Raw genomic sequence first — 18,762 nt, forward strand, 5'->3', positions numbered from 1 at the left:
GTTCTCTGAAGAAGAGATTCTATTTTGCCCAGTGTCTATGACAATGGGGTTCCATGCTGATTTGATTCCTTCAAATTAATATATCAAACGCTTGATATAAAATTCAGTAATTAAAAGTGACTGCAAATTCTGCAGATATTTGATACACAGACAGCAACAGACTGTTTGGAACTCACATATCTTTAAACAAATTTTCCCTTCATGATACTGACTTTCTAAAGCATTAGAAAGCTTTCAACCATGAAAAGTTTTCATTAATTCTGTACCACTATGTATGGAAAATTGTCTCTGGGGAGGTAGGGCAAAGGCACAGAAAATAATAATTTTTTCTAGTGTGAGAAGGATTTCTGCATTCAACTGACTAAAACATCACTGGCCTTTAAATTTCTTGCTTGCTTAATACAAAGTACTTAGGTACTCTCCTATAGCAAACAGCAGGAGCACATGACCATATCTGATAGTTCCAACAGACATATAATATTTCATCCTTGTTTCTCTTTTCTATCCTGTAAATTATTGAAATGTAATTACATGTCTTCCATGACTCTAGTGCAGAAAACTACTCTATTCTGGCTCAGAGTGATTTTAATCACTTTGATTCAGAAAATAACTTGCTTGAATATTAATGACCTTGCTAAGTGTCATTTGTGTGGACTTTATGCTAGAAGAGGCAGAAAAAAAGCTGATGACCCTCAAAAGCTGCTTGCTGTACTTCACTGTAGAAAATCATTTTTGTACTGATAACTAACCATATAGAGAGATGCTTCTGAGAGCTATTTTTAAATAAAAATCTTTCAGGACTTAGCAGTGCTTACACTTCCTAATAGATGAATGCCACACATATAACTACACTTAGAAAACTTGACAGGAAAGTCTGTGCTCTTTCCATCATTAGCTCCTCCACTGGAGCTAGGGCTGCTTTCCTTCCCTGCCTGCTTGTCATTGTTTCTTAGAGCCTCTGTGGATTTCACAGGAGATCTGAGCTGCTCCACCAGCTACAAGAATGTCTCATTATAATCTGAAGTAAGCAGAGGTACTCAGTTTTGCTGAAGAGTATTATAATGTAAGGTACTCCTTATTTTGCCGAATAAGGAAACTATGACTTGGTTAGTGTTGCAACCTTCTCTTTCTTGATCATTTTGGTTGTAATGTGACATTATGGTTATTACTGAATTAGCCTGTCACTAGGCGTATGATAATGCATATAGATTTAGTAACAGAAATAAACAACTTCACTCCTCTAATTTAATATTCTCATCCTATTTTGATAAGCATTTTCTAAAATGATAAAGAAAATCTCCTCATAGACAGAGAAAAAAGCTGCTTGTTCTGATGTCTTTCAAAGAAACTTTTTTCAAGAAAACACATAATATGATTTACTTATGCTTCATATATCTGAATTTGAAGATGGTCAGAAAAAAACATTCTAGAATTCTTAAAATAACTTGCCAAAGAAGTTCTGTTTAATATTATCAGCAATAACTGTTGGAAATCATTGCCTCTCTCAAAAAGAAATCTAAATTAGACGGTTCTTCCCAGGATGTAGTTATCTGCCATGTATATTTTGAGTAAGCTTTTAAAGGCTTTCCATGGTAATGGAAAATCATTCTGATTGTTTGGGGGTTTTTACAAGTTTCTTCATTTTTTTCTGATGTTCTTTACCTGATTTTTTTAAGGCTTTTTCCATTTTTTTTTCTTTTTATACTTTTTCAGTTATCTGCAGCAAGTCACAGTATATTAAGGTGTCACATGCTGGTGTGTTGATACGTGTTTGTCCAGGCTAACAGTCCCTGGAGGGATTTGAGGCTTTGTTTTGTTTTCCTTTACTGCAAAGGAAATGTAACATGCATTTAAATTGTCTTTACCTCCCTTGCATCCCATATTTACAATTCTTTACCTCATTCTTGCAGATGTGAGGAAGAAATCTCAGCTCTGTTGCTCACAGAGTATCAAAGTAAAATTTACTCTGGAGTAGGGGACTAACTGAATGAGTTTGCCCAAAAGCCATTTGACATTCTAGTTTAAATGGCTGCAGAGACTCCCTTTCTCATTGAAGAGTCTGCCATATGGCGTGCAAGGATCCTTTGGTACTTTGTTTTTCTCTGTTCTCCCAGAAAGTTTTGGCTCCAGTAAGGGTTGTGTAAATCTTCCTACTGTTCCATCCTCTTCTTCCTTCTTTACAACAGCCCTCAGTGATAAAGTCTAAGCAAATTGCATCTCATAGAGAAGCGATGATATTCCTGTTTTCTATTTCATTTTACAGATTTTATTATTTTTTTCCTATATAACACGAAGGTCGTCTTCACCTTTTTTCAAGTATAAACTCTTAGATGGCCTGAATTAATTTCTCTCCCACCTATAAACTCCAAGATCTCTTTCTATGACTCCTAGGTCTGCAACCAAAATCAAAGGGAAAAAAACACCAATGCAGTGTTTGTTTGGACACAGCATCTGCTACTCGGGTCATTCATGTTTAACTCTCAAATGTTTCAAACAACCCTCTAATCTCTCAACTAAAATTTTAACTTCAACAAAATTTATTTACTTTACAAAGACAGATAAAAATGCTACTAATACATTAAAGAACTGTCTAACTTGAGACCTCTGGGGATTTTCCTAGTGACTTCTCGAAAATTATATACTTTCACCCACATTTGTCTAGACAAAAGGCTGCCTCTGAGCCCTTATAAATATTTAACTCACTTTCAGGATTTAGACCCTCATGAGTCCTATCTACTCCACTGAAGTAAAAGCATCTCCTAGCCCAGGTTGATTTCTCAGCCATCATGCTGTGCACCATGCTATGACGAGGTGATTCAGGTGTTACTCTGTTGTGGACGTCAGCACTACTCTTCTACCATGTCTACCTCCTCTCCCTTTTCTTTTTTTAACACCCATAGAGTATGGGGTTTTGAACACCATAAACACATGAGCTACTCTATTTAATTTATTGTACTGCTCTATTATACTCATCCAACCTTTTCTTTTTGTGAAAGTCTGCTATGACAGAATGTCATCAACTTCTGTCATGGGCAGCCACTACTCCAGTAGTGGAGAGGAAAATTATTTATAGGGCATACTTTCTTCTTCTGAAAGGCAAAGAAAGGAGACTCTTTCTGAATTTATTAGAAATTTATTAGAAATAACTCTTCAGTGAGGACCAGAAGTTCTGAGTAATGAATGACCCAGACCATCTCTGATACTCAAAAACAGGAATTTATTCATGCCTCTGAATTTTAGAAGACTTTTTCTATAAGAGCTTTGCAAATAAAATATATTTGCTTTCCAGTGGGTCAGTGTTGGAAGTTCCCCACAAGAAATATATTCATGGTGGAGAAAAATCTCTGAAGAAAAAGAGAATTGAGGAAAGACAGCTTTGGAATACAGCAAAACTACGGACAACAGCTGACCTTCTACCTCAGAAACAGCTTTTCATGTTATAAAAGTGTTAAGTTTATTCAATTTAGTAACAATGTTGTTAGAAAAATATCCTGCTTTTGTATGTAATGTGCAGTTTTGATTGTATCTGCATGCCACTGCCTACCTTATGTACATCACCAGAGGGTTTCAGCCCCCAGATTCTGCAAGCATACATTTTAGGGCATGTGCCATCCAGAGCTATAGGATGGCACACACACTGGAGACAGGACCCTGACAACTGCTGTTGGTAAATTCCTTAATTCAGGCAACAAATAACCCTGATTTATCAGAAGCTCCTAACTGATGGATTTCAAACCTGCTAATCTTTGTGCACACACAGCACCAGTCACTTTACAGTGGGAGTTGAAGTAGTGTCCATACGACTTTTGCATTGGAATAACAAGAATAGCCCTCAAAAGAGAAGGGACTAGAAGAGAAATCTTAAGCCAGTTAATAACTTTCCATCTCACATTAACTGTTGGTTATACATCTACTCTGAGGAGTGTATTGAAAAAAACTGAATTGAAGTGACTTGATGTCATACAAAATAGCTGCTTTTTTTGCCACAATGCAATCTTGGACTATCACTAAATGATGATCTGTCAGGTTTTCTGACTTGGTTCTCTACTTCTCATTTGCTTATAATGAGGCATACCATTTTTCAGTCTTTCATGGTTAGATAGCTGGATTGACTAGATCAGTTTTTTGCTAGAATAATATGTTACTGCAACTCACACACAGATAAACACTGAATATCAATTATGACAGAAAAGTGAACATAATAAACTAGAAAAGCAAAGAATATTTTAAACTTCATAATATAAAATGATCCCATGATCTAATGTAAAAGAAGAAATTATAGTGCTGAAAACTTCTCTGTTCATGAGCATATAAAGTGAAGAAAAGTGTATTGTTTTTAGAGATATTACCTCTGTTGTATTTGCATTCAAAGATCATGAACAAAGGAAATGACCAGGTTAACAGCTTATTCATTTGGCATAAAACAAATCAAGGAAGTTATAAATTAAAGGTTATTGTTTTTTCATTTGCTGATCTGGATGAATGGCAGTGTTTTACTTATACTTAATCTTAAATGCTGCTCTAAGTCTTTTGGAGAGGAATAGTAACACCAAAGAGATTATGGAGATGCTTGAATAAAGTGCTTCAGATGAATCTGAACAGACAAGCACCTAAATCTACAAGCAAATAAAAGGAAAGTCATTATTTGGGAAACACGGGATGGGGGGAGAAAACAATAGGACAAGGATTGTGACTGCTGCATTGAGTACAAATTAATAATCTCCATGACCACAACAACGATCATCTAAAATAGAAATGAGATCAGATTTAAATGGTTACATGCTTAAAGCCTCTGCACTCCTCGTGCCATTTTAATGGAAAACATTCCACTTCTGTACAGTTACAGCATCTTCAAAGGTATCACTTGCCAGCAAAATCAACATTTATGTGCTTTTCAGTCCCCAGATTGACTAAAGAGTTCTCCTATTCTACTAACTAACAGATAGGAGGAAAAGAGGCTCCTGCTCTCAACACTGAAGCCCTTGGACTCAAAAATTGCCTTCATCTCAAATAAGTAAGATTCCAAGGCTATCAGTACTCCTAAATAAAATGCTAGGTGAAAAGATATTAGACCAGTTTTCCACTGACCAGTGTTTCCATTTGCATATCACAGGTGTGTTTAAAACTGCTTAGACAGATGGTCCCAAAAGCTAGTGATCAATGTCCTGAGCACTGGGCAAGAAATGGAGTTTGGGAATGATTTTTTCATATCTCCAAGACTAACAGGGATGTTAATACAGAATGCATCATTTACAATCCAGATTGCAGTAAGAGGAGAGGATGAATGGTGGACAGACTAGAGCAGAGATTTGCTCCAGGGGGATGTTGGGAGACCAAAAGAAAAGTACCTGTCCAAATACATGAACAAACATCTCCATATTGTTCATATGCTAATTTAGTGAATTAGAAAGAATCAAATAAATGCTTCTTCCAAAGACATCTGTGGATAGGATAGAGAAGTACATTACATTATTTCAACTGGTTTTGGTATTTTGAGGGTTAGGTGGAATTTGCCCCTGCTATAATATGAAAAGATGATACAGACTAAAGTTTCACAGAAGATTTCAAAGTTTGTTTGCCTGGCTCTTTTTTTTAATTTCAAAATTGGTGTGCTAAAATATATTACAGTGTTTTTACTGTGTTATGGATTTGAGGTTTTGAATGCCCAGAAAAAATGGATCTGAGCACATGTAATCAAAATCTTCTGTGAATTATGCTTGTGCATGTAAATGCAGCATCACCCTCTGCACAGTACCAGCACACTCGCAACAACTCTGAGGGACTGATTAAGTGTTAATAATCTGTTATTTGGCTCCTTTTTCTACCCATCTTCCCACAACCGTTCCTCTGTTTCCAGTTACAGATGTTGAAGTGCTAAGTATTATCTCGGTGCTCGAGTAACATGGTCATGGGATTCAAGGAGATCTCACATGCTGCGCATTTGAGCAAGAAAGGGCTTGTGGTAACTCCCTCTACCTTTGTTTTTTCTCCCACAGTGGACCTGTACAGCCTGCTCACGGCTCTGCTTGTCTTCCTGTATTACTACTAGGATTTTATCTGCTCATTATTGATTTCAGTGAACGCTTTCTTCAGACTTTCAAAATCAACTGCTGGAGGATAATTCATCTCTCAAAAGATGTTGTGAGGTGGAGATGACTATAATACTATCTGGGGGGTGAGTATAGATGAGCAGCTGCAAACAGAGCATAGAACATGGGGGAATTGTGTAGGAGGAAGTCTTAAAATTGATATTTTTAAAGGCAAGTCAAAATAATAATTTTTATTACATGATTCCTCATTATGTTGAAAGGGGAAGGTGGTATCAGATCTTTGTTGATAGTTCATTTCTCTTAAGAGCTGGAGCTCATATTAGTATATCACTTTGTAGTGATATATATATAGTTATCAATTAATAGTTTTCTGCAGCCCTGGTTGGTTTTACATGGCACCAAATAGCTTGGCAGCCACCAGAAAGAAATACTTGCTTGATTTTAAGTTTTTAAAATTTAAGAAACAATTTAGGCAATGTATATTAGGCAATATTCCTGTTATCTATGACTAAAAAATTTGAAATATTAGCATATTTTCAAGCATAAGAGAACTAGGATTCTTTGAATGATTTTAACATTATGTTTAACATTATATTTTATTGAATGAGAGAAAAGTATCCATTTTTTTACCATTGAAGTAGTTAGATGTATATAGATTATCTCTTATTTAAAAAAAATGCTAATAAAGCTCGTTTTACCTTTTAGTTAGAGTAAGCTAATATACCTCTTCAGAGCTTCAACTAAGTTGCTAAACCTTAAATCTTCTGCTTCCAGTCATGTAACCTCACCCCACAAGTATGAATGCATAGGACCAAAATAAATGTGCCCCAAGAATGCAGAGCATAAGCAGAAATTTGGAGGTGAGTGGTGGCTGTGGGTGGGAAAAAAAGTGTACTTTCCTTTGTTTTAACCAACATTGCATTTTAATGACCACATCCAAGGAAAAATCAAACATGAACCATTGCCTGTACAGCTTTCAGGTGAAGAGAGTAAATGGAAAGATAAATGGGGATAAGAAGAGAGATAATCTGCAAAGAAAGGGAGGAGCCAGAAGAGGTACAGGCAGGCAGACAACTGGGACAAATGGGGCAGCATTCTCTGGAGGTAGCTTCTCTCTGTTCTTGCCTGGTTTGACTGCTCTACCTCTACCTAAGTAGGTGAAGGGGAGAGATCCCTGTGTCAGGGACACTTCCAGCATGGAGTGGTTCATGAGGGAAGGGATGCTGAGTGCCCACCTCCCTGGGATAACTGAAAGATTACTCATTTCTGGCTGCAGGTGTAGAAAAATACCTTATCTGGGGAGATGTTGTTCTCCCACATCAGTCTTTACACAATTTTTCTCACTGCTCTCACACTGTAGTTATGTCCTTTAAGGGCTGGGTGTGTAAGTCCTGACTATGGTAGGAGTTAGTGCATGCTGTATGCTGTCCCATGGACTATAACTAGGTAACAAATCTTTTTGAATCCTGGCTTGCCTTATGTCTTGATAGGAAAGCAAATCTCACCCTTTTGGTAGCAAATTATTTCATTTCAAGTATGCTGCTGGTAAATGATGTTTTCCAAACTGATAAATGTGGGATTTCCTGTGCTACAAGTTATTTTGTTTGTCTTGGCTGTTTATGTTCCATCTTTATGAAGCAATCTGTCTGGAGAGTGGCCTAGAAAAAATTGACTGAGGCTCTTCTTCTGATATAGGTCTTCATAACTGTAGATCTATATAAATTCAAATGTGAAAGTAAAATCCAGCTTCATCCTAGTGCTGAGATGTTGAATACAGATAGCTGTGCTTGTACTCATGTGCTGTATTCCTGTACCTCTTTACAGCTGTTCATTTTAAAGCCAGCTAATGCATAGAAGATGAAAAAACTTCGAGAGGTTTTAGGAAATGGACTCTTGCAGCAGATACAGATCCCTACATAGTCTTCCTGGTAGTTGACTGAAAATGTTACTTCAAACAATTTCCTTGCAAACATTACTCTCAGGTGCAGTGACTGACTTGCTTAATAGCCTCCTTATCTTTCAAATTCTTCTGTAGTGTAAGCTTTGTTCAATATATTTATTTTTCCATCCATGGTTGTAATGCTTGAAGACGTAACAGCAAAACAGCTTTTGTCATGTCTCTTCATATTCTTTTGGCATTCTTCTCCTCTTTCTTCTCAAGGCCTGACAGGTCATATGGACCTCTAGAAAATTTATTAATGCCTCTGTGTCATTACTATTGTATGAGCTCCATTTCTTACAGGTTGCAACTTTTCTCCTGTTGCTTTCCTTCATCTATTCTAAATACAAATTTTGGTTCTTCTGCCCAGTATCTTAATTCCTGATAGTTACAGGGCTTCTGCAATCAGCTCCATCATCTTTTCCTTCCCGAAAATATGATTATGAAGAGGACTGTTACCTAGAACAAACTGCTGTATTTCAGACAGTCTATTAAGACATTTGTGATTTTGGGTCATGTTAGTTTTGGTCCTTAGATTGTATCCATTTCTTAAAAGTTGTAAGAAGATTAGAGAATATAATGCAACCTTGCAACACATCTTGCAAGTGAGCAGTAGAGGGATAGAAAACTTAGTAAGGCAAAGGAGACCTGGGAGAGAGAACCAAGAGGAAATATATATTCTCTTACTTCCTTTCCCTGTTCTTATTTGGTCACACAGGCAAGGCAGAGCAGGATTAAACACAGTAAAACACAGTCTGTGATAATGTAGTGAAAAATAAAAAGCTGTCAGTTCAACTGCCAGAATTCTGTCAGATTGCTAGTACAGTTCTGTAAGTTTCCTAATTAAAAAACTATTTAAATATTATTCTGAGAAGTTAAAGAAGGGAAGCAAATCTGTGGTAGCCTATCTGCGTTCCTGTAGCTACTTATAGCCTGTGCTGCATCTGAAGCTACTGTGCCGTGTGATGTTTCAGAGAGGCTCGAAATCAGCAGCCCCTCCACTTTCTGCAGCTCCTGAGTCCCATTGGCTCGAAGGGAAAGCAGAGGCGGAGACTGCCCTGAATATTTGTCTCTTCCACACACCGTAAAACAGGCAGCCGGCATGCACTGTCTGACAGCGAGAGTGGTGCTTGCAGTTTGGAATCAGTTCCCACTCTGCAGCAGTCACTTGGGCATCTTATGCTCACCTCTCTTTAACGGAAAGGAACAAAAAAGCCTTGCAACATACCAGTGAACTAAACAGGAACTGACTACAGGGGAGAATTTGATGCAAACATAAAGACTATTGGGACTCTGTGACATAAATCACCAAGGTGAATGTGAAGATAATCCGAAACTGCATCTGTGAGAGAGTAAACCAGTATTTCAGAGTAGTCAAAGTGTTCTGAACTGCTGTCTGCCTCGGTCCTAGCTTACTTTAATTGTTTTCCCAAGTTGAAAAGCCAAAGAAGGTTTTCAGTGGAATGCAAAAGGAACAGGAGTTTTAAAAGCAGGAAGCTGAAAGGGGATCTCCATAAGATGAATTTCTCTCAGCACCGTGGGACACTCCAGCCTCTCCATTTTTGGAACCACAGCTACAGACTGCACGGAGGTGCCAGCGAGCCAAACGCAAAGGGTCACTCCTCGGGAGGCTGCTACGAGCAACTCTTTGTATCCCCTGAAGTGTTTGTGACTCTGGGCATCATCAGCTTGCTGGAGAACGTCTTGGTCATTGTGGCGATAGCCAAGAACAAGAACCTCCATTCACCCATGTACTTCTTCATCTGTAGCTTGGCAGTGGCTGACATGCTAGTGAGTGTATCTAATGGATCAGAAACCATTGTCATCACGCTGCTAAACAACACAGACACAGATGCACAGAGCTTTACCATAAACATTGACAATGTCATTGACTCAGTGATTTGCAGTTCCTTGCTTGCATCAATTTGCAGTCTTCTCTCAATAGCAGTGGACAGGTACTTTACTATCTTTTATGCCCTCCAGTACCATAATATCATGACAGTGAAACGTGTAGGGGTTATCATCACATGCATCTGGGCTGCTTGCACAGTCTCAGGCATTTTGTTCATCATTTACTCAGACAGTAGTGTTGTCATCATCTGCCTTATTAGCATGTTCTTCACTATGCTCATTCTCATGGCATCCCTCTATGTCCACATGTTTATGATGGCTCGGATGCATATAAAAAAGATTGCTGTTCTTCCAGGGACTGGCCCTATTCGCCAAGGGGCCAACATGAAAGGGGCCATCACTCTCACCATCCTGATTGGAGTTTTTGTTGTGTGCTGGGCTCCATTTTTCCTGCACCTGATTTTCTACATCTCCTGCCCCTACAACCCTTACTGTGTATGCTTTATGTCCCACTTTAACTTCTACCTCATCCTCATCATGTGCAATTCCATCATTGATCCACTAATTTATGCATTCCGGAGTCAGGAGCTCAGGAAAACATTCAAGGAGATTATATGCTGCTGTAGCCTGAGAGGGCTTTGTGATTTCCCTGGCAAATACTAAACCAAATGGATGGATATGTTACTGTGTACACAACATGCAGCACAGATTTCCAAGCCTTCAGATCCTCTTTCTCAGCAGAATTTGGCTTAAATCTTTAAGAGTGAGCACCTCTTTCTATCTCCCCTCTCTCTCATTCTTGTATCCCATTCACATGTAATTCATATTTCTGTAAAATGTTTGCAATGCATACAGTTTGTAGTTTATTTGGCTGGAAAGAGAAGCAGCACTTCACAGCAGTTTGTAAGAAGCAAATAAATGTAATGATTAATGTGAAATACTAAGAAACATGAGCAGCTCTATATTTCAACTGCTGACAAAATAAATAACTTGCCTAACTTACAGTACATATTGATTGATACTGTTTCTCATCCTGTTGAAGTAATTGTTGCAATCCACTATGTTATATACAACTTAAAAGAGAGCATATACCTTTGTATTAGTGGATTAGAGGTTCTCTGAAATTAGAAAGCAAATTTTTCAGAAAGATTAGTAAAACCAACAAGTTGTATTTATTCATTTTGAACTCTTTTTGTTCTATTCCACAGCAGCAATTTTAATCTTTGTTACAGTTATTGCCCACAGCAACAAGATTTTTCAAACACTTGCTACACAGACAGTTGAATGCTTGGGATTTGGGCTGGGTTTTGTTTTCCAGGCGATGACTGCTGTATGTCTGAGACTACCTTTTTGCAAACTTTAAATTGCTGCCAGGAGCATCAGTTAGCCCTGGATACATTTGCTACACTGGCATCCAGGTAGCCTAGCACCCTCCATTCAGCCATGAGGCAGATACAGTAATATCTTTGACAGTACCAGCACCAGTGTAAAGATTCACTGAGAGATTTACCTGATGAAGATAAAGTCAGAACTTCATTTTGAACATTCAGCCCTTATTCTGAGGTGCTGTGGGGAACAAGGAATATGTGCTTCAGACAAAAACACATCCTTGCTGGAAACAAGCTACCCTCTGCTCCGAAGTGTGATGTTAGCAGATGGGATTCACTGCCAGGATCTTTACAGAGGAGTCAAGGCACGTGTTAATTTGGTCTGAGCACTTCAGACCACACTGTGAAACATAAGGGGCTTGCAGAGGAAATGCTACCACACAGGGTGAGTGCTGGCTGATGAGTCTGGTTACCCATGTTCTGTATCTGGCAGCCCTGTGTGCTGCTGCTGCCTGAATTCAATTCACTTTTACAAGCATCTAATTGAATGTGTTCTCAGTTTCACACTAAAAACCCTCTCTCTCCACAGGTTATAGTAGGGACCTCAGGTCCCTAGTATTAGCACTTTTGGAGGCATTCAAAGTATAAATGGGAGTACACAGGATTCCATGAAGATGCTGCTTAACAACTTGACAATATCAGCTTCTATGTAAGGACACAGAAAAATTAATTTATTTATTCCCAATAAGTATAAAACATACTGGAAACTTGTAGAAGATCTCATAATTTCTGATTTAAAAACTCAAAATAAAATGTACAGCACAACTCAGGATTTAATCCAGAATACTTGATTTTACCAAGATGAGCAATGAATAAATTAAAAAGAGGACGAGCAGTCCTATTAGTTTTCTTAGAAACAGCTTGTTTCTTCAAGATGTTTGTTCCCTCATTAAAGGAAAACATACAATGAAAAGCTTTTCAAAGAGACCAGTGTTTGCTACCTGTGATTCTTCAGACAGAAGGTGATTTTTCAGTTGTGAGTAACTTTTCAGGATATTTTAAAATGGTGACAAAATTTGGTCTTCATTCTCTGTTAAATAGAATGAAGGACTTATGGTGGGTCTCAGTATTTCTAACTCCAATTTACTTACAGGGAGAGCAGGAAAGTAATTTGACTTTATGAATTGAAGGCTCTTGGTAGAACAAAAAATGCCAGAGAAGGGGAATTAAAGCTCAAGAGGAGAAAAGAATGAATGTATTTCAATTAAGAGCCTATCCAAAAATTCAATGGACTTTAATAAAGGCCTTTTCCTCTCCTACGAAACCTGATACTATCTATGCAAAAATATTCAGGCAATAATGAAAGAAATTGCCAGTTTGAACAAGGCACAAATCTTACATCATCTTTCTTTTGCCTCACCTTCTATAGCTGTTTTAGGACTGTAAATTATGATACTGGGATCCAGATTTTCCTTTGCAGTCCATGAATTCAAAGAGGATCCAGTGAAAAGCAGCACAAGAGCAAGGTGCTACATTAGGTGCTCTGAACATTACCTTGAAAGTCTCTGTTTCTCCCCTTAACGTATACAAGGACCAGACACTTAATTTAAAGACCTCTGAATTCTGAGGAGGATATGCTTCTGCAAATTACTTTCTGAACTCCCAGCTGATTCTTAAAACTAACAATCTCTTTTTTTGTTGTGTGTGGTGGCACTTTTACGGTTTGGGTTTTTTCCAATCTAAGCAGAAGAGATATAATTAATTTTCATCAATGGTTTTCTTGTAGTTTCCAGAAAGCAGTGTCTATCTCTTTTATGGTTGTTTGGACTAAGACTAGTCAAGAGACTTGTGACCCCACTAAACTTTAAATTTCATTTAGAAGCCTAATTTTTAAAACTAGCTTATTCCAGAGCTTTAGCAGCTCTGAGCTTGCTTAGCAGCACTTCTGGATTTGTTTCATAAAGGTAAATGTATATAAATACTTTTTTAAATGGAGATTTTAATTAAAGAGGACTTTTTCATTTCGTGGTATCATTTTCAAGAGCGTAGTTAATTGAAATTACTGGAAAACCTGCTACATAGATAATTTTCCTATTCTCAGATAATCTTTTCCTACTGAGTAGCTGAATCAGTTTGCCAGCCCCATAAATTAGTGTTGTGAAAGATAAATAAATTAATCTACCTTGTTGGAGAGTGGAGAGAGTGTAAGATTATTTTTCACACTCAATTTTCTGGAACTTTGTTCTTCTATTTGAAAATTTCCCAAGAAAATGTGATTTCTTTCTTTAAATAACTGAGGCTCTAATCTCTTTGGCACTTATCATTCTAGTCATGTTAGGTAACAATGATATGTTCCTCTGTGGGAAGGAAATGGTTTTGTCTCCACTTTACAGGTGTAAGTATTTACATTTTCACTCCTGCTGGAAAAAGAGGCTAATAGATTTGCTCAGCCTTCTAGAATGTAGTCTTTGCTTGAGCTGGAAATTGATGATAGTGTTCTCCACACTTTTCACATAACTGACTGATACATTTCCGGAAGAATTTGTAACTGAAAGTTAGAACTCCTTTTGCCAGGAAGGCTTTCTGCATAGGTGGTGGCTCTTTCTCAGAGGCCGTTTCAATTCTTCCTCTTCTCTCCTCCTCCCCTCTCCTTTCCCCCCCTCCCCCCTCCCCCGCATAGGAAGAGAAGTTCTCAGCCTTGCTCTCTGGTATGCAGAGAGATAATATGTTTACAGACATGTACAAGGCCTCCTTGGGCCAGAGAGAGTGGGGGAGGCGAGAGAGAAGAGGAGGAGGAGGAGCATTGCCTTTTGGCCCTGAAGGTCCGATGAGCTGCATCGTAAAAGATTGGTCCTTACATCTGAAATAAACCTTTCCTTTTAATCCTCCCACTGCCCTGGCATTCTTGGGAAGAATACCTGGGTATGTTTTACTTACAGTAATGTAACACACAAAGCTTTTGAATTAAATATCTTTCATCAAGAGGGACATCCCTTTAGCTTTGAACAAAGCAAAGGACTCCAAAAAGTACTTAGGATGCTGGGATTGGTCTCAGTAGAGTTGATTTTGAATACAAAATCTCTTTTACAATTGAAACATGCTGTTATCTGGAAGTAAGGAGAAATGGTCTGATGGACTAACGTTATTGAATGTGCAGCAACAATGATGCTTTCAGTTGTGCCTTTAAGAGGTATGCAAAGTACATGTTATTTTCTAAAAATCATGTAATACTAAAATTAACTAGTTGCTTTTAAACTGATCCTATTATACAGTGTATTCAGTGAGTGCTCCTTCATTCTCAAGCTTAATTCTGGTGGAGAAGTTTGGTCCTGGTGTTATTTATAATATACTGTATTGCTTGTAGGCTTGCTAGAAATTCCAATCTCAATCATACTGGAAGGAGCTCTCAGAAAATGTACCTTTAGGCATGAAATTTTCATTCTTTGTCCAGAAAATATCTCAGATTTGAAATTACTATTATGATTCCTTTCATCATATCCAAAGTATGTTAGAGTTTTCTCTTTGGATAAAACACTTCTCTCACTTATTACAAGGAATTGTCTACTGCTACTGCAGATGCTCATTGTCACATAAGCTAGGTTATGAATTGACTCTGCCTGGCCTTTTTTTGGGTTTTATTTGTCTCAAATGGTTCTGTTGTCCTAGTTGTTTTTCATATTTTTACTCACTCTGGTTATAGATGAAGAGATTTTCAGATCACCCCCTTTGAGTTTATAAGGTAAAAGTCTTCGTCAGTTCTGCTTTTACCCATTTTGTTCCCTTGCAAATGTTGTAATTTGTTTCAGTTGTTATCCATATTTCTGTATTTATATGTATTTCTGGACTGCCACCAATCTGAGTTCTCCAAGTCATCTCCTGCCTGTATGGTAGGTTTGTCTTTGGCCAGCAGCAAAACCCCCACCGAGTTGTTTGCTCATGCCCCGTGTCAGTGGGATCAGGGGAGAAAATAAGCACAGGATTGAGAAAGCTCTGGATAAAGACAGGGATATCATTTACATACTACTATTGCAGATGACTCAGACTTCATTTGGGAATAATGAACTTAATTTATGGCAAAATAAAATACTTACTTAGTGATTCAGGTAGTGGGAAACAAATGCAAACACTAAAATAACAACTTTCATCCTTAATGCTTCTTCTCAGCTACAACCTCAGTCCTTCACTCTCAACTCCTCGACCTCCTACCCCACCTGAGCAGCACAGTGGAGAATATGTGGCTCTGGCAAACCCACACCAGCTCCTCTCTGCCACTTCTTCCTCACACTTTTCCCTGCTCCATCCTGGGGCCTTTCCATGGGCTACAGGGAAACACTTGTGCCACCATGGCTGAGGGGCTTAGCTGTGCCCTGCAGTGGGGCCTCTGGAACCACTGGAATCAACTGGGTTTCATTGCAGGGCTGCCCCCCCACAGCTGCCACTGCTGCAGGGCTGGGTCTAACGTGGCAGGGAACAACACTGTAAGCAGCATTTCTGGTGCTCTGTACATTATAGTCAAGTTCCACAAAAAAATTCTTCACCTAAACTGTGTGCCTCTGTCATGTCCAGAGTGCCTCTTTTGTGTTTTGAGTTTTTTCCCCTGAGATGAACTAATCATCTCAAAATGTTCCCCTTTTGGGCTCTTTCCTGAGGAAGAGCTCTCACTGCAGAGTTTCAAAACCTGTTATTAGCTTCTGAATGAATGCCTTTGAACACTGTACTGATGAACCCTATCTTATTTCTATTGTTTCAATCCTCTGAACAATCCACTTTCTCTAACCGATGTTCAGATAGTCCTTTCTGTGGAAATGGCAGCCAGACTTGTACCACCGATTTCTGTCCCTGGCATCTCTCTCTGGACACAGCCCTGCACATATGAGGCTGCAGTCCCTCTGTATCAGGGCATCCACTGAGAATCTTGCATGCATTATGCATTGATAAGAAGTCATTTACATATTCTTCCAGGTGGAAAAAAGAAAACCAAAAACTGTGTGGGTCTGTAATTTGCCATACTTAACCACTGTTTTTGAAACAAATATGCAGTAGCTTATTAGAGCCGTATTCTTCATAAAAAGACAGTAGGTGAATAAACAAACAGAACTGCAAATACATCTGGAGCCACTGTCAGCAGAACATAAATAAAACACTTAATTCCCACAATAATCTTCAGCAACCATTTTGAAGTGCAGAGGAGTTAAAACATATAGTGATTACAGTATTTGATGTAAAAATATCTTCTAGTGATAACATCTCTGTGCAGTTCTGAGGTTTCTTCTCATGCAAACTCAGATATCAACATACAGATTTCAACTTACATCCCTCGAGTGCATCATAAAAAACATCAATCAAGCTTTCTAAAGCTGTATTCAATACCATCTGAAAACTGATTTATTAAAAAAAAACCCCGACAATCAAACTTTGTTTTCTGCTTGAACAAGGAGAGAAAAGAAGTCACCTAAATTAAAAGCAACAACAAAAAAATTATTAAATTACTACTATTGTGGTAATCACTTTGCATACTCTCACAATTTTGCTTGTGCTAAGGGCATCTGAAAGCTTTCTGAAAAGCAGAAAATATGCAGATATCTGTCCAGAGATTTAACTGCCTGTGCACAAACATGCAAAGTTCTGATTGACTCATGGGTTTTGGCATTAAGGAATTGAAAGTTATTTACCGTATATACCATACTTTATCACTGATGCTTCAAATTATTTAAATACAAATACAGACACAGTAAAACTGGAAAAAAGCCTGGCTGTATGTGAAGACAAACACAAATAATGTAAATTATGTAGAAATATGTCTTTACTTATTTATCCTTAAGCTTTTGCTGGGGGGATGAGGTGAATGTAATTGCTTTCCTATTATTATTATTTTCAGCTTCATCCGTGGAAATACAATGCTCACAAGTAATACAGACAGTCCAATTTCCCCTCTAAGATAAGAACAGTGGTTCTCTGTGAGAATTGTCTCCAGGCCAAATAGGATGTTATTTCATGCAATATTAAAGGTATTGCTGGTAGAAATTCTTCTTATTTGTGAACTATGTACCAGTGTACACCAGCATCATTTAGTTTGGGAGTATCCATCACCTAACGGATGCCCAAGGCAAAGGACTGAGATAGTGAAACTTTTGAGGGGTCAAGGGAAGCAAGAGATGACCCATCTTCATTGTTTTTCAAACAGCTCCTTTCAGATGTGAAGATCTGCTGGCATATCCGGAATTCAATTTCCAACAACTGGGCATTTCAAGGGAGGTTAAACTATGCATTTGAACAGCAAATTTGGTACTGACCCCATCATGGAGGATGCATGTCAGTGAAGTATCCATTATTTCTGCTGGAAACCATGTATTTCTCATTATTGTACAGAAAACAGGTGACTCAGGCTGCTGCCTTTCCTCAAAGCAGAAGATAGCACTTGTCTGGCTCAAGAAAATGGGTGGCTGGTAAAAAATTAGAGGTAAAATCTGAGTAAACTAGTTTGATGTTAGTTCAGGTTATTTTCTAAAGAAGGTTTCATGCCCTTACAGGCCTTGTTATGGGCCCTGTTTCAAACATATCATTTTCCCAACTTCAGAGCTACTGTGCCACCAAGAGCTTTATCAGTACTAAGATATCTGCACTAAAATAAAAAGAGTATGGAACTTTATATACCATGTGCATATCATACCATACATATGTTTTACATATATTTAGTTACATATATTTACCTAATATTTCAGGAGGTTTTACCTGATTCTGAATACCAACCAGACAGAACTTTGGACGCCGCAAAGTTAGGATCCTTTATTTATACAAATGTTCTGAATGCCCAAATCTCCTTTGAGTATTCAAATATTGTGGTCCCTTTGTGAAGCCTCAGTCACCTCTGCCACATGCAGTGCCTTAGTTATCAAACACAGAATTATAAACAGTGAACCATCTGATCGCCTCCCAACTTAGAAGAGTCTTTTGATCTCAACTAGTTTAGCTCTGAAAGAAATGTTGTGATTGTCTGCATAGAAATAAAATATTCCTGATGCTTTAGGACCCTGGAAACTACAGACCTGTCAGTCTCACTTCAGTGCCTGGTAAAGCTATGGAGAAGATTATTCTGGGAGATATTGAAAAACACCTGAAAGACAATGCTGTCATTGGTCACAGCCAGTACAGAGGAAAGTCCTGCGTATTAAACCTGATTTTGTTCTATGACAAGGTAACCCACCTAGCTGATCAAGGAAAGCCAGTTGATGTAATCTGAGTGAACTGCAATGTGACTATGTGGCTCCAAATTCAGCCTGTAACACTATTTTGTGGAGAGGCCATTCTCTCATTTAATGCATGAAGGAGACACAAGGAGGTAATACTTGGCACATCTTTCAAAACATAGACACTCTTTTTTCCATATTAGATGCTGGGACTGCAAAATGCAATTTTTTGAGGGTATCTTTTCCCTTTTGTTAGCTGAGATTCTTAAAAGGCTTTAACTATCCTCAAATCTTCTAATTAGAAAGGCAAAAAGATCTGGGAGGAAAGCATTTTTGTAGGCTAGATGATTGTACCTTGAGACTCGAAATATTGAGTAGAAAATCTTTGTATCTGATAAATCTTACCT

General features: G+C 38.1%; 1 protein-coding gene across 2 annotated transcripts in view; it reads left to right on the forward strand.

The window, feature by feature from the left end:
- Positions 1-8,982: 8,982 nt before the first annotated feature.
- The window catches only part of MC4R (melanocortin 4 receptor), a 40,393-nt gene continuing 30,613 nt past the window's right edge, over positions 8,983-18,762 (forward strand). The window contains exon 1 of one of the 2 annotated variants that reach the window (XM_050312571.1): positions 8,983-10,931. In XM_050312571.1, coding sequence (XP_050168528.1) covers positions 9,508-10,503 — 996 coding nt within the window. In that variant the 5' untranslated portion in view covers positions 8,983-9,507 and the 3' untranslated portion in view covers positions 10,504-10,931. Of the gene's footprint in view, positions 10,932-18,762 lie in introns of those variants that run through there. The other variant, XM_050312578.1, reaches the window with a different exon arrangement.

This window comes from Myiozetetes cayanensis, unplaced genomic scaffold, assembly GCF_022539395.1.
Source record: "Myiozetetes cayanensis isolate MyiCay16 unplaced genomic scaffold, myiCay2020 scf1, whole genome shotgun sequence".
NCBI classification, from domain to species: Eukaryota; Metazoa; Chordata; class Aves; order Passeriformes; family Tyrannidae; genus Myiozetetes; species Myiozetetes cayanensis.